This window comes from Platichthys flesus, chromosome 3, assembly GCF_949316205.1.
Source record: "Platichthys flesus chromosome 3, fPlaFle2.1, whole genome shotgun sequence".
Lineage (NCBI taxonomy): Eukaryota > Metazoa > Chordata > Actinopteri > Pleuronectiformes > Pleuronectidae > Platichthys > Platichthys flesus.
Genome location: NC_084947.1, coordinates 15,725,140 through 15,737,726, shown reverse-complemented (window position 1 = coordinate 15,737,726; position 12,587 = coordinate 15,725,140). Strand labels below are relative to the sequence as shown.

General features: G+C 43.9%; 1 protein-coding gene across 1 annotated transcript in view; it reads left to right on the top strand.

Moving 5' to 3' along the window:
• The window catches only part of arb2a (ARB2 cotranscriptional regulator A), a 150,768-nt gene that overhangs the window by 52,411 nt on the left and 85,770 nt on the right, over positions 1–12,587 (top strand). Inside the window, exon 7 of the mRNA XM_062382187.1 lies at positions 7,246–7,464. Coding sequence (XP_062238171.1) covers positions 7,246–7,464 — 219 coding nt within the window. The remainder of the gene's footprint in view (positions 1–7,245; positions 7,465–12,587) is intronic.

Genomic DNA, 12,587 nt, shown 5'->3' with positions numbered 1-12,587 from the left:
TCTCAATCCCCCTCGCGCCTCTCCTCTCTCCCTGATTTATACATTAAATAGTTAGGCAGGAGGGCAGGGAGGCACCTATCATTCCATGATCTATATCTCTCTGTGCCCTCATTAAAAATACATGTGTATGCTTAGGGGAGACAATATAGAATATATAAATCAAAATGCTAACGGCATCAGAATAAGCCTCCTGTATTTATTTCCCCATAGCTTTTCTTCTGTGGGCTGAGGACTCCTCCTGCTCACTGTATCTGTGTATGTGGCAAACACATGTAACTGTATTCTGATATTAAACTACACTGGAAATATTGTTAATTTGTTATGCAACAGATTTGATAGTTTGCCAAAGCACCACAGTTAGAGGAGACATGACTTATATTACATTTTCAGATTTAAATAGAACACAATGAAACATTCAGAAACAATCTGCTAAGTGGCCACGGAGCCCGACCACACATCCAGCCGGTCAGCTCTAAAATCTAAAGTGTCGTTGAGTTTACATCCACAGTCGTGTCTTTGCAAATGACACACAGGTCTGTACGGGGAGAAAAAAAGAAATTGATAAATGACTTGTGTAACATTTACTCGCACAATCGATAGCTCTGACAATTTCCACCTGGACGGTGATTAATGCTACATCCACCCCCAATCTAGCAACCCCCAGCCCAACACCTCCCTCTGTGTGTGTCGTGCTGCGAGCAGATGAAGCAGGCCTCCCGACTCCTTGTGTGCTTCAGTGTCATGTGTGTGTGTCTGTGTGTGTGTGTGTGTCCAGACACTCAGATGCTTGATCAACCAGTAGAGCACAAATAGTGGCTGAACAAACTCACAGATAGCCAGACATTGAGCGTGGTAAATAATTGCCACGTAAACTGACTTTGGCATCGCAATGAGTGGGTTACTCCACAGTGTTTGCGCGGATGTCTTCATGTCTCTCCTTCTGACTAAGGTGCTGAAAATAGACAGGTCGGGTGGAGCGAGACAGGGAGAGAGAGAGAAACAGAAAGTGCAACGGAGAGAAAGAAATGTAAATGCGAGCATGAAAAGAAGCTGAGGCATCAGGGATCAGAAGCTGTGCTATTCTCTCCACTTCCTCCACCCAACTGCTCCACTTTGAACTCATTTATAAATATTCAGCTGCACATATAAACAATATCCAAATGAGCCCAGACATCCATGCCAAGGTTAAAAACTCTGTTGCTTATTACACACACACACACACACACACACATGAGGCTGCGAAAGGTTGGCATCTCTTTCTGACCCAAACTATTTGTGCTCATTAAGATCAAGAAAAAAAGATAATCATTACCACAGTCTTATTTACTTTGACCAAATTAGTGTGGGACTACATTAGTGGAAGCGAGCGCAGACTAGAGTCTTTGAACTTGGAGGGAAAAGTTGGATTTAAAGGAAGTTAATTAAATGTGCACTCTTGCAGTGGGTGATTTGTTCAAAATTAACTCTTTGGGCAGGTGGGGAGAAGGAGCTCCAGTTTGTCTTAGTTTTCCTGTGTAAACATTTGTGTTGGCTGCTCAATTAATGGCTTCAACATACAGGGATTTAAACATACAAGGTCCCAACACGTGCAGGTTGAGCGCATACATGTTGTGTATGCATTGCAACTTACGCCATGTAATTTCATCAGAAAGCCGTAATAATAGCCTTGTTAGTTTTCCTTACCAGCTTGAACCTTTTTGCTGCCTTTTTTCCAAAGCTATATAAGCTTACTAACATTTAGATCCGCCAAATACTCGCCCGGCCTCTCGGGTATCAGCCGTTATCAGGAGGAAGATTGATTTTGTGCTGACAGGGTGATGACAGGCCCGTCTCATCCCCTCTCAAATCACCCCGAAGATCCACACATGTCTTTTCATAGCCTCTGTGGTACAGTAAGTACTCTTCCATCCCCGCTGCTCCCAGAGAATCATAGCTGCGTGCTCGGTGGGTATGGGGGGGGGGGTCTCAGACTGGTGCTGTGTTAAAATGAGAAAGGGGGCACCGTGACTTAATCTGACAGTACTGTGCGATCTGTGTGGTATGTCAGCCTCGGGGAGAAAGGGAGCAGGGAGGGGGGGGGGGGGGGGGGGGGGAAGGGAGAGAGAGAGAAGAGAGGGGGATCGGATGGATAAAGGGGCCCTGCATGCATGCAAAAAAAAAAAGGCTCACGTAGAGACCGAGACAGACAAGGTCACACAGAGCAGGGTGGCCCTGACAGAGAGGGAGAGCGAGTGTGGACTTGTTATTACTGTATTTACCTTCCCTCTCGCTCCGTCATACCTCTTTATTGTCGTGTCTGTCTTCCTGTAAACAGCCACTTAGCAACTTCAATGTGAGCAAAGTGTGACGCTTAAATTTCCATCTTGGCCTTTTTCAATGGTGTAGCCATTGAGCTTCATTCAGGTCTCAAACCCAACTGTAGCCTGCAGACATCCCTCCCTTTCCTCCTCCTCCTCATTGGGTATGCTATGCTGGTTGACCCTCGCCTCCTTGTCACTCACGCCTGAGCAGCCAATCAGGGAACCGCGTATCGCCGAAAACTAGGAAGTGGAGCGAGGGCTGTGGAGAAAAGGCGCCGCCGCCACTTGCCCCGATCGCAGCTGCCCCCCCGACAGAAAACGAATAGAGCCAATTTCAGTGGACACCTATAGAATCCTGATGATGTAAGATGCATGTGCACGGACAGAAAAAATGCATGAAGGTACAAGCGCAATGTGGAGGAGGTCATTTATATGCTTCTTTTCAGCAGACGGCCACACATACAACCCCAAATTCATGCGACCATACCATCCACTTTCCTCACTGCATGCACCCGTGACCGCTATCAGCCATGCTTTGTACCTGTCAAGTGCTGTCCTTTTCCCTGTGCCCAAAGCCCTGCTCACTACATGAGAGCTCTCACATCAAAGCTTCGCTGAGCTCCACACGCACAGATGAAACACCCTCTCACTCCGGCTGCCTCTCTCCCTGCTCCCGCACATTAGACACATTTCATTTCATTACAACGCCACTGGAAAAATAGAGGCGCTGCTGTCTTAAAGGGACATCTTATTTACTCTCCCTCGCACTCACATGCAGACGCACACACACACAATCACACGCACACACACACACAAATACACACTGTCCACTTTCTTTTTAAATTATGCTGGGAGAGAAAATAATGATCTATTACCATCAAAGTTCCCGTGGACAAATGGCGTCTAATTTGACCATAGAGAGGGCACATCAGTGTCATCAAAGAGTATTGACATTGTTGTTAAGACACCACAGTATGGTCTGGTTTTATAATAATAAACATCAATGCATAATATCGTAATATTTAAAGTACAGATTACATATTACGTTTTATATTTTGTTCCCATGTAGTAACCGAGGAGTATTTTGGTTTCACGAACCTGAATGTCAGAGGAAGGGTTTGATCACGATGATGAGACAAGCCCTGGTCTCCGTAGCAGCGGCAGCCTTTGTTGTGCTATCGGGTGCAGGACAGGCCGACAAAGGAGCGCTAAGGAGCGTCCAGAGCGGGGTGACGGGGGTCGGGGCGCCCCCCCCTCACAGGGGTCGGGGCGACCCTCTTGACCGCTGGCCCCAGGGCAGGGACTCAGTGTGGTGGTGGCACAGGGGCACCCACAGGGCATGGGAAGAGACTTAGCCTGCATACTGCAGCGGGGAAGACAAGACGGGCCCAACACCAGAGGACCATGTGTGTCTGCTTTTATTCCAGACACAGTGTGTGTGTGTGTGTGTGTGTATAGGACAAAGGCAAAGTGACCCGGTGTTAGCGATGTGTGTGAGAGAGATTTAGCAGTATAAAAAGCAGCGTGACCCAAGGTTTGCTATGTGCATTTGTGTAAGATTCACACTTTGACAGCACATCACAACACAAAGATCAGATTTAGCAGGTGTACCCAGTCTGTGTGTGTATGTGGGGGGGAGAGACTTAAAAGTTTGCTAAACACAAAGACCAAATGACCGAACTTTTAGGGTGTATAGCCGAGAGATTCAGCTGTCACAGATGAGCTCTGTGGGAGAGGTTGGTTCTGTGGGATTGTGGGAAAGCATTAACGTTGTGTCGTTTGTTTTTTGTCTAAACCATTTTGTCATTGTGTTTATGTAGATCGGCTTTGTTTATCCGATATCCAAAGCACAGTTGCAAGTTGCAATGAGTTAAATATTTCATGAGAAAATATAGAAAAGATAAGTATTTAATTTATAGTTAAATTGTTGCTAAAAATGTAAAGTGACATTTTACCAGTCTCTGTGTTGTGACGGTGGATCATCACCAGCCTCTTTGTTATGTATTTGGTTGAGGGAGTGAAGAATAAGAGGAGGAAGTGACTGTGTGGTCACCACACCAACACAGAGCGCTCAGTGTTCGAGTAAATGATTGCTTCCGACGTAGAGGCGAAGTCAACGGCCCCGATCCTCCAGACTAAATACACCAATGTCCTTCTGGGTGACTGGACAGCTGAAAGGGTTAGCACTGTTAGCTCGGTTAGGTGTGTTGGCCTCTCTGAAGGAAAGGCCGTGGGCTACAGGCCACTCAAGGTTAGCATGAGGACACTAAAGGCCAGGAGCCGGGGCCCTTGAGGTTAGCATTAGTATGTTTCGGGCCATGAAGGGTTATTGACCAGCGATGCCGAAACAGGGTTGTAGGCCACTTAGGGTTAGCATCCGAACACGTAGGACGGTGTTAACTTTTGGCCTCGAGAGTCCGGATTAGGGGAACGGAGCAACGCAAACAAAGAGGTGATGTTGTCGAAGTAGAGGAAGCTTTTCATGTTTGTCCTCTCGTTGGATTTAGTAAATGTTTACAGTGCAGTGGACTTTTCATTCTGTAATTTTTTCACATCTATTTATTATTTAAATGTTTTAATTGAATATTATATTAATTGTTTTTTATTTATTTCATAATGTTGCCACAGGCTGAACTGGTCTTTTCAGTTGTTTTATCAGGCTGCCACCAGTGGGCAGTGGCACAAAGCTGGTGTTGATCTGGTTAGTCTACGTCTCTGTTGCTCTTTCCACGTTTATCCGTCTGTCTTATCATTTTACAATCTATCTGTAATCTCTCTTCTCTGTTTTTCGCCCTTTCAACCCATTTTTTGTCTCCCTCTCTTCCTCTCCCTCCTCTGATCTCTCCTTCCATTTCTTTCTCATCCGGCAACCCATCTGTCTGCGTTTGTGGGTCTGAACTTCTGTTTTTGCAGGCAAATGTCTCTGTGATGTCTAAAGGCTGAATTACGTCTCTTTAACAGATCCTCAGCCAATAGCTCTAACTTCACTTTTTTGGTGTCCACACACACACACACACACACACACACACAAACTAATAAAAATCTATGTCTGCAAAAACGTAATGTGCTGAGAAATTGTTGACATACTATTAAATGGACATGCAATTCTTAAATCACTTGCCAAATATGAATAACAATTGCCGTACATTTTAATTAATTTAATTGTCAATGAATTATGAATACACATACTTTAAATATCAGGATAATCAGTTCATTCATGCTCAATTTTCTCCTCATTTATATTAGTTTTCTCAGGTTTATAATTTCTATATAATAAATAAGCAAATGTTTCCATCAAGGAAAGTGTAGCCATGTCTGAATTTCAGAAGCGAGTGAGAATCCGACTAATTTTATAATCTGAACAAGTGTGAAAGTGTCATTTTGCTCTTGTCAACAAACGGCAGGTGCTAAGGGAAGGGGTGTATGGCAGGTTTGATGTCGTCGGGCACAGGAGCGACACACACACACACGTACGCACACACGTACGCACACAAGACAAGCACATTGTGTTAACACTTATTAGGGAAGAGGAGACGTGCTGCCTTGAGAGGACAGCGTGAGTGATGGCGATTTGCAGTGGGAACTGAGCTATGCTGCCTCAGTTAACTCCCTCTTACGTCTCCTAAAGGTCTTTTTGTCAGCGCTGATATCTTTCACCTCTCCTTAGTGTGTGTGTCTTCTGCATGATGTGTGTGTGTGTGTGTGTGTGCTCACCCAGGCATACACACATGAGCTTGGGTGGTTGTGTGGGAAAAGCCCGACTTAAAGTGGAACAGGAATCCGTCCGTTTCCTGCTTTAGTTTCAGAGTGCTTGGGACAATAAACGCAGTTAATTAAAATGGCTTCAAAGTTGAAGAAGTCACAGAGGGCTAAAAAAAAAACGTCCCCTCTCTCCACAATACACTTCCCTTCTGTCGTTCTTATTATAACCACCTGGGTTTCTATTCTCTCACATTTTCCCTCTTTATAAATCTTCCTTTCATTTTGGGTATTTTGTCCCAAAGTGCACATATTATTATGATTATTTATACAAATTTTGTTCTCATGTGAAAACTTTCTCAGAATTTTTTAAATACATCATAGTGTTTTTATCTTTGATTCTGTCTGTGGAAGTTTCACACAGATACATATGCAGTTGCGGCTCTCTCTTCTGTTGAGCGATGGTAGGATCGATCAGGTTTGATATTAAGTGACAATTGGCCTTTGGAGTCACTAAATGCTTCTCACCGACTGAAGCCACTGCCGCTGAATTCCAATCCCCGGTTACTTCTCAGGCTTGTCCCTGCAGTGACACTCTCTCCTCCGTCTCTGTCTCTGCCCTTTCTATCAGGCAGGATTTGCATCTCTCCCCCGGTCATCTCACAAAAGTGTTGTTACGGTTTTATTTGCTCACAGTTATCCCCTTTCTTCTTTAACACCATGGGACACTATCAGGCTGAGCACGTTTTGAGCTTCGGGGTAGATTAACCTGTGGTGTTATATTGACTTGTCCTAGTAGGTTTGACAAAGAGTATATTGTCTTTTTCTCCAAGTAAAAAAATATTAAGAACAATTAACAAAAAATATTGAAACACTTTTACGAAACATTTACATGTTGGGGTTATTTTCAAAAGAAACTAAAATCACAGCATTTCTGGCCTTAAAGAGTAAAAAATTAGAATAATATTCCTTTGTGTTAAGTTTTTACAAATCGTTCTCTCACACAGATTATTTATAAACAGATTCACAACTATTTATGATAACTATTCAAAGTTCTACTCAAATACAGTGTGCTTTATGTATTTGATGTGTGAGGGTGTTTTGGTTTTATTGTATACATAGTCAATAGAAATTAATGAATATATATATATATAACAAAATATTAGGGTATACAAGCTGGGTCTAGTATCTGATATACAGGAGTTTATGTCTCTCATACAAATTTGTTTTTTTTCATCTGTTTTAGGACGGCTATGGTGTGATGGTGCTCAACCCCAACGAGAACTACCTGGAGGTGGAGAAGCCAGCCGGGTCCAACCCCCTGCCCTCTGCCTCCGAACACTCAGACGAACCTGTCGAAAAGAAGGAGCGTAAAGACGATAAAGAGGGCAAAAAGAAGAGAGAATTCTACGAGAAGTACCGCAACCCACAGAAGGAGACAGAGACCGAATGGATCCCTGTACGAGTAAGTCGGAGCGTGAGGGAAGGGAGGAAGGGATGGAGAGATGGGGAAGAGGCAGAAAAGGCGAGCACAGACAGAGGGATAGATGTTCATCAAAAAGCGTCATGACGGGGTGGGCGGACAGAGTGACAGTTTAGGGTCAAGGGAGGTAGGAGTAGAGACTTAGGTGAGAAAAGAGGAGGCAGGGATTTGGGGAAGTTTCGAAGAGACAAAAGCGAGAAGAAGGTGCAGGGAGGAGGAGGAGGAGGAGGAGGAGAAGGGTGGGATGTAGCCATAGCCGAGGAAGCGAGAGAAGGAAATGTTGGGCAACAAGGGATGAAGGGAGGATGGGAGGCAGAGGGAGAAAGAGGGGCTCTTGTGTGGTCAGCCTGTGTGTGAAGAGGTTGGCCGTGCTCCAGTCGCCTCTTAGTGAGCAAGTGTTAACCACATGGCTTCCTCCCTCTCTCCCTCTTCCTCTCCTCCTCTCTCTCTCGCTCTTTTCTCTCTCAGACGGTGGGCTGGTCAGTGCAGCTCTGGCCCTTCACTTTTGTTGACCGCTGGGATTATTATCTCGCTAACGCACACTGTGCAAACACACTGCGAAATTCTTATCATGCTACACTGACTGTACACCCCCTAATCGTACACCCCCACACACACAGTCACACACATGCACCTAGAGGCACCTAACAGCCAGTTTACCTTGTGGTCAGACACAGGAGGCGAGCTTCTGCATGAAAACAAATATGGTGAGGAATTAAAACAATGTCGCCCTCTTCATAGACGTCTGTCACCCCTGCCAAGAAAATTCATTATTTACTGCTCCAATAGGGTCCAGCATTTTTTATCTTAGAAGCTTTAATTCAGTAAGAGCTTAAAATATTAAAACAATCACAATGATCTACACCTTTTTTTAATGCAGGGTGTCATAGAAAAGTGTCCTCATTGATTAACTGTGCCATACTTTGGTTGTTGTCAGTAGCATCACAGTAATGCTGCATGTGTGTGTGACCCAGGTCTTAATAATATTGTGGGGACTTAAAATCTGTTGACACAGTCACTTTTAGGTGACTCAAAGAAATCCACCGTGCCATAAATCATTCGATTTTAAGGTGAAGACACGTTATAAGGTTTGGATAAGGGTTAGGGTTCAGCAGGTATTAATTCTGGTTAAGGTTAGAGTAAATCTACTGGAAATTAAGTCCAGTGAAAGTAATGTCAGTGCACGTGTGTGCACGTCAGTGTCTGGTGTCTGACAGGAGTTAGTGCTGCTGTGGGACTAACAGACGGTGTGTGAGCTGTCAACACAGGGTGTTTCTCTCAGCCCTCCCATGGATGTTTCTCCATCATGCAGCTGATGAACTCGGTTCACACTCTCTGACAGGAAGACCTTGTGGTGAACAGCCCATCATGTTGTCTACAGTGATGTAGTCACCCTAACTTGCATCTACATCTACATTTCACATGAGCAAATTTAAGAATATACAACGTAGGCTTATTGCATTTGAGTTTGCTAAATGATGATTACGCCTCCCTTTTGTGTGTGTTTCTGTGTGTGTCAGTGTCTGTGTGTGTGTGTGTGTGTTTGTGTGTGTGTGTGTGTGTGTGTATGTGTGTGTGTGTGTGTGTTCCTGTACTCACCATTTTATGTATTAAGTGAGGACATTTTGAGCCATCCTTAGTTTTTCAATTCGCTGTTTGAGGGTTTGGAGGTTTTGGGGTTATAATTAGGTTAGGTGAGGGTTAGGCATTTAGTCTGGATGGTTAGGGTAAGGGGGTAGGGAATGTATTCTCCCTAAGAGTGTCCTCACTAAGATAGAAGTACAACCATGTGTGTGTGTGTGTGTGTGTTTATATGAATGCAAAAGAGCCCTTCACATCTGATTCATATATCGCACATTCATTTCTCTTTGTCTCCATATACATACACTTACCAAGCAATTCATAAGGTGCATCTGTTCACCTACTTATTCATGTAATCATCCAGTCAGCCAATCACATGGCGGCAGTGCAGTGCATAAAATCCTGCTGATGCAGGTCAGATGCTTAACATCATACATATGAAAAAGATGATCACAGTGACTTTGGTTTTCATTACTGATCTCCTGATATTTTCATGCACAACAGTCTTTGGTGATCACTCAGAAAGGTGTAAAAGAAGACACTTCCAGTGAGCAGATCTGTGGAGAGAGACTCTCTGATGACACGAGAGTGCTTAGATTGGCTGGCGCACAAAGAAAATCCACAACAGCTCAAATAACTGCTCTACACAACTGAGGCACGACCCATCTAGCAATGCTGCTTACCATGCATATCCTTTCATGGCCACAATGTACCATCTTAGCTAAGAACTCAAACTGGTTAGGGTTAGGTGTGTAGACCAGATGTGTAGAGCACCTTCTGGGATGTGGTAAAACGGGAAATTCCACAGCATCAATGTGCAGCTGACAAATCGGCAGAAAAAAATGTGCGATACAATCATGTCAACATGGACCTGGATCTTAAATACTGCTCAGTTTAACAATCTTGTTTTTTTCACAACTCTTTGTGACGCGTAACCGAGGCGAATACTGCACCAGCCTAGTGCCATGTCACTTTTCTCTCTTTTAGAATATATATATATATATATATGATGGCAGATTAAAATAAGAATGATCCTCATTAACCAGACAAACAGGGGTTATGTAGAAGGTTTAGATTTTCCGGCCAAATACAGTTGTCGTCAGATGTGGGGATTGGGGGACTCGGGATAAAGATTAATGAGTGATCAGGCTGGCTCTGTGTTGGTGGCCTTTGAATTTTGACCTTTGACCCAGAATTCAGAAGGATGCTGGGTGTGTATGACCTCGCCGCGATCATCCACTCCGCCTCCTGCACTGTGTTACTCTCCACCCTTGTGCCTCTGTCCGACCCAGAATAAGCCATCAAACACACACACACACACACACACACACATACACACGCACACACGCACGAATACACATGCACACACACACAGGCATGCTCATAAACACATATGCAGATATCCAAAGGTGCCCTCACTGGGGGACAAAAGAGTCAAGGAGGTAGAAAAGAAACTAAGGTTTAGACATGAGCCTGTGTGTGTGTGTGTGTGTGTGTGTGTGTGTGTGTGTGTGTGTGTGTGTGTGTGTGTGTGTGTGTGTGTGTGTGTGTGTGTGTTTCTTTCTCTTTCACCTCTGTGAGTCGGGGTGGGTGGTGGATCAAATCAAACCTCTTTAGCTGGGCTGTTTTCATCTTACAGCACCCACCCAAGACGTGCGCGCGCACACACACACACACACACACACACACACACACACACACACACACATATGCGCACACACACACACACGTACCCAAGTCTTTTTATTCACTACACCTCTCACTCTAACTCCCGCTGAGCTGCTGGACCACCTGCACACAGCCATTCAGAAACAAACACACCGAAATATATAGTTCTACTTGTTGTGATATAATAAAATCCAATACACGAAAAAAAAACACCTTAGGCTTGAAGTAACACCTGCTTTGTTCTGTATTTATACATCTGAAACTGATCAAATTATATTGTACATCTTTTTTTTTTTACTACTTTATTTCCCAAAAAGATTTGACACATACACCGACACACGCGCACACAGACAGACACACACACACACACACACACCAGTTCCCTGATAGAGTTGAGTTGATTAATACGCTTCCTTACACCCATTAATAAGCTCTTAACTGCTTTTAGGATTCTTACTTTTTAGCCTTGGGTTCATAGTGTGCAACCTCTCAACCTTATCTAATCCCTCTCCTCTAGCCCCACTGGGCCATTTTAAAAGGGGGATGTCGGTTGAGGAAGGAGAAAGAACACAGGGAGGAATGGAGGGATAGAACCTCTGATCGAAGGGATGCTGATGAGGATAGTGGAAGGGTTTGGGGGCTGAGGGGGGGCGGGGGGGGCTACGTTCTTAGCACTTTGCCATATAGAAGTTTGGGAGTTCACTTTACTCTGAATTTTAGCAGTAATCCAGTTAGCTATTTTCTGTCAGCCAAGCGGAGGAATGGCAGGAACAAAAGGCACATTCATGGGCTTAAGAAGCTTCCAAAGAGTTCACCCAAGGCTGGCTGGCTGGGATTAGGCCAGCAGGCCCTGGAAAGAAGAAGGGGGGAAAAAAGAGCAAGGGGGACAAAAAACAGAGCTTCGCCTTTTTTCTTTCTTTTTTTTTTTTAAGCACCACTTATTTTTATAAATGACTTGAATACTTTTCTCCCTTATTTTTTCTTTTTTTTTTTAAATGCTTTTTCATTTAACATCTCACATTGTACTTTTCTCAAATGTGCAGCGAGAGGTGTAGACCGAGAGGCCCTCGCTCCAATAGCACTTTCAAGCAGCCGATTGAGGCAGTGCCTTGGTCCTTTTCCTCCCTCTATGTTCAGCTTCAGTGCAACTTCATGAATGAGATGAGCGTATATGAGTGAGAGTGGAGGACATTGAATGCTTTCACCATCACATCTCGCTGCTTTTCTCCGCAATCACTCATTTGGCACAATCACAACACAATAGTGGAAAATAATATTGGAACTCCTGAAGGCGTTGTTTAATTGTTTCATGGTGAATCGTTTTAACCCTTAAGTCTGGTACAGGTTTGAAACGATTACCGGTTTCATATTGTGTCGTTGTAGAATTCCAGACGATTAGTTGAACTGTTTCAATCTTTATTGACCGTAATTAACGTCATGATTTGGTTGATACTGTCCAGAGTTAACCAGAGTTAGCAGAGCTATTCTCAGACACGCTCCTAACTCCAGGTAATTCCCTGACATTCTCCGGAAGGGGAATGTCCAAGTGAGAATCTCTGGACAGGGAGAACCGAAAACACATTTGCTTTCTTTGGTACTATCATGATATTCTTTAGCTTTCCTTCTTCAGTGGTAATGTTGCACATTTGATTTGGTTTTATGTGATGCTACATTACTTTTTTTTTGAATATATATTGTTGAGCTCATGTTCTGAACCTTTTTAGCATAGCTATTACAACACCACTGTAATACTGATAACCTTGATAATCGTGATACAATATTATCACACCGTTTTATTTCTTGTCTGGTTAGATATAATGTCAGATCCAGAAAACAAGACACATTTTTGTATGTTG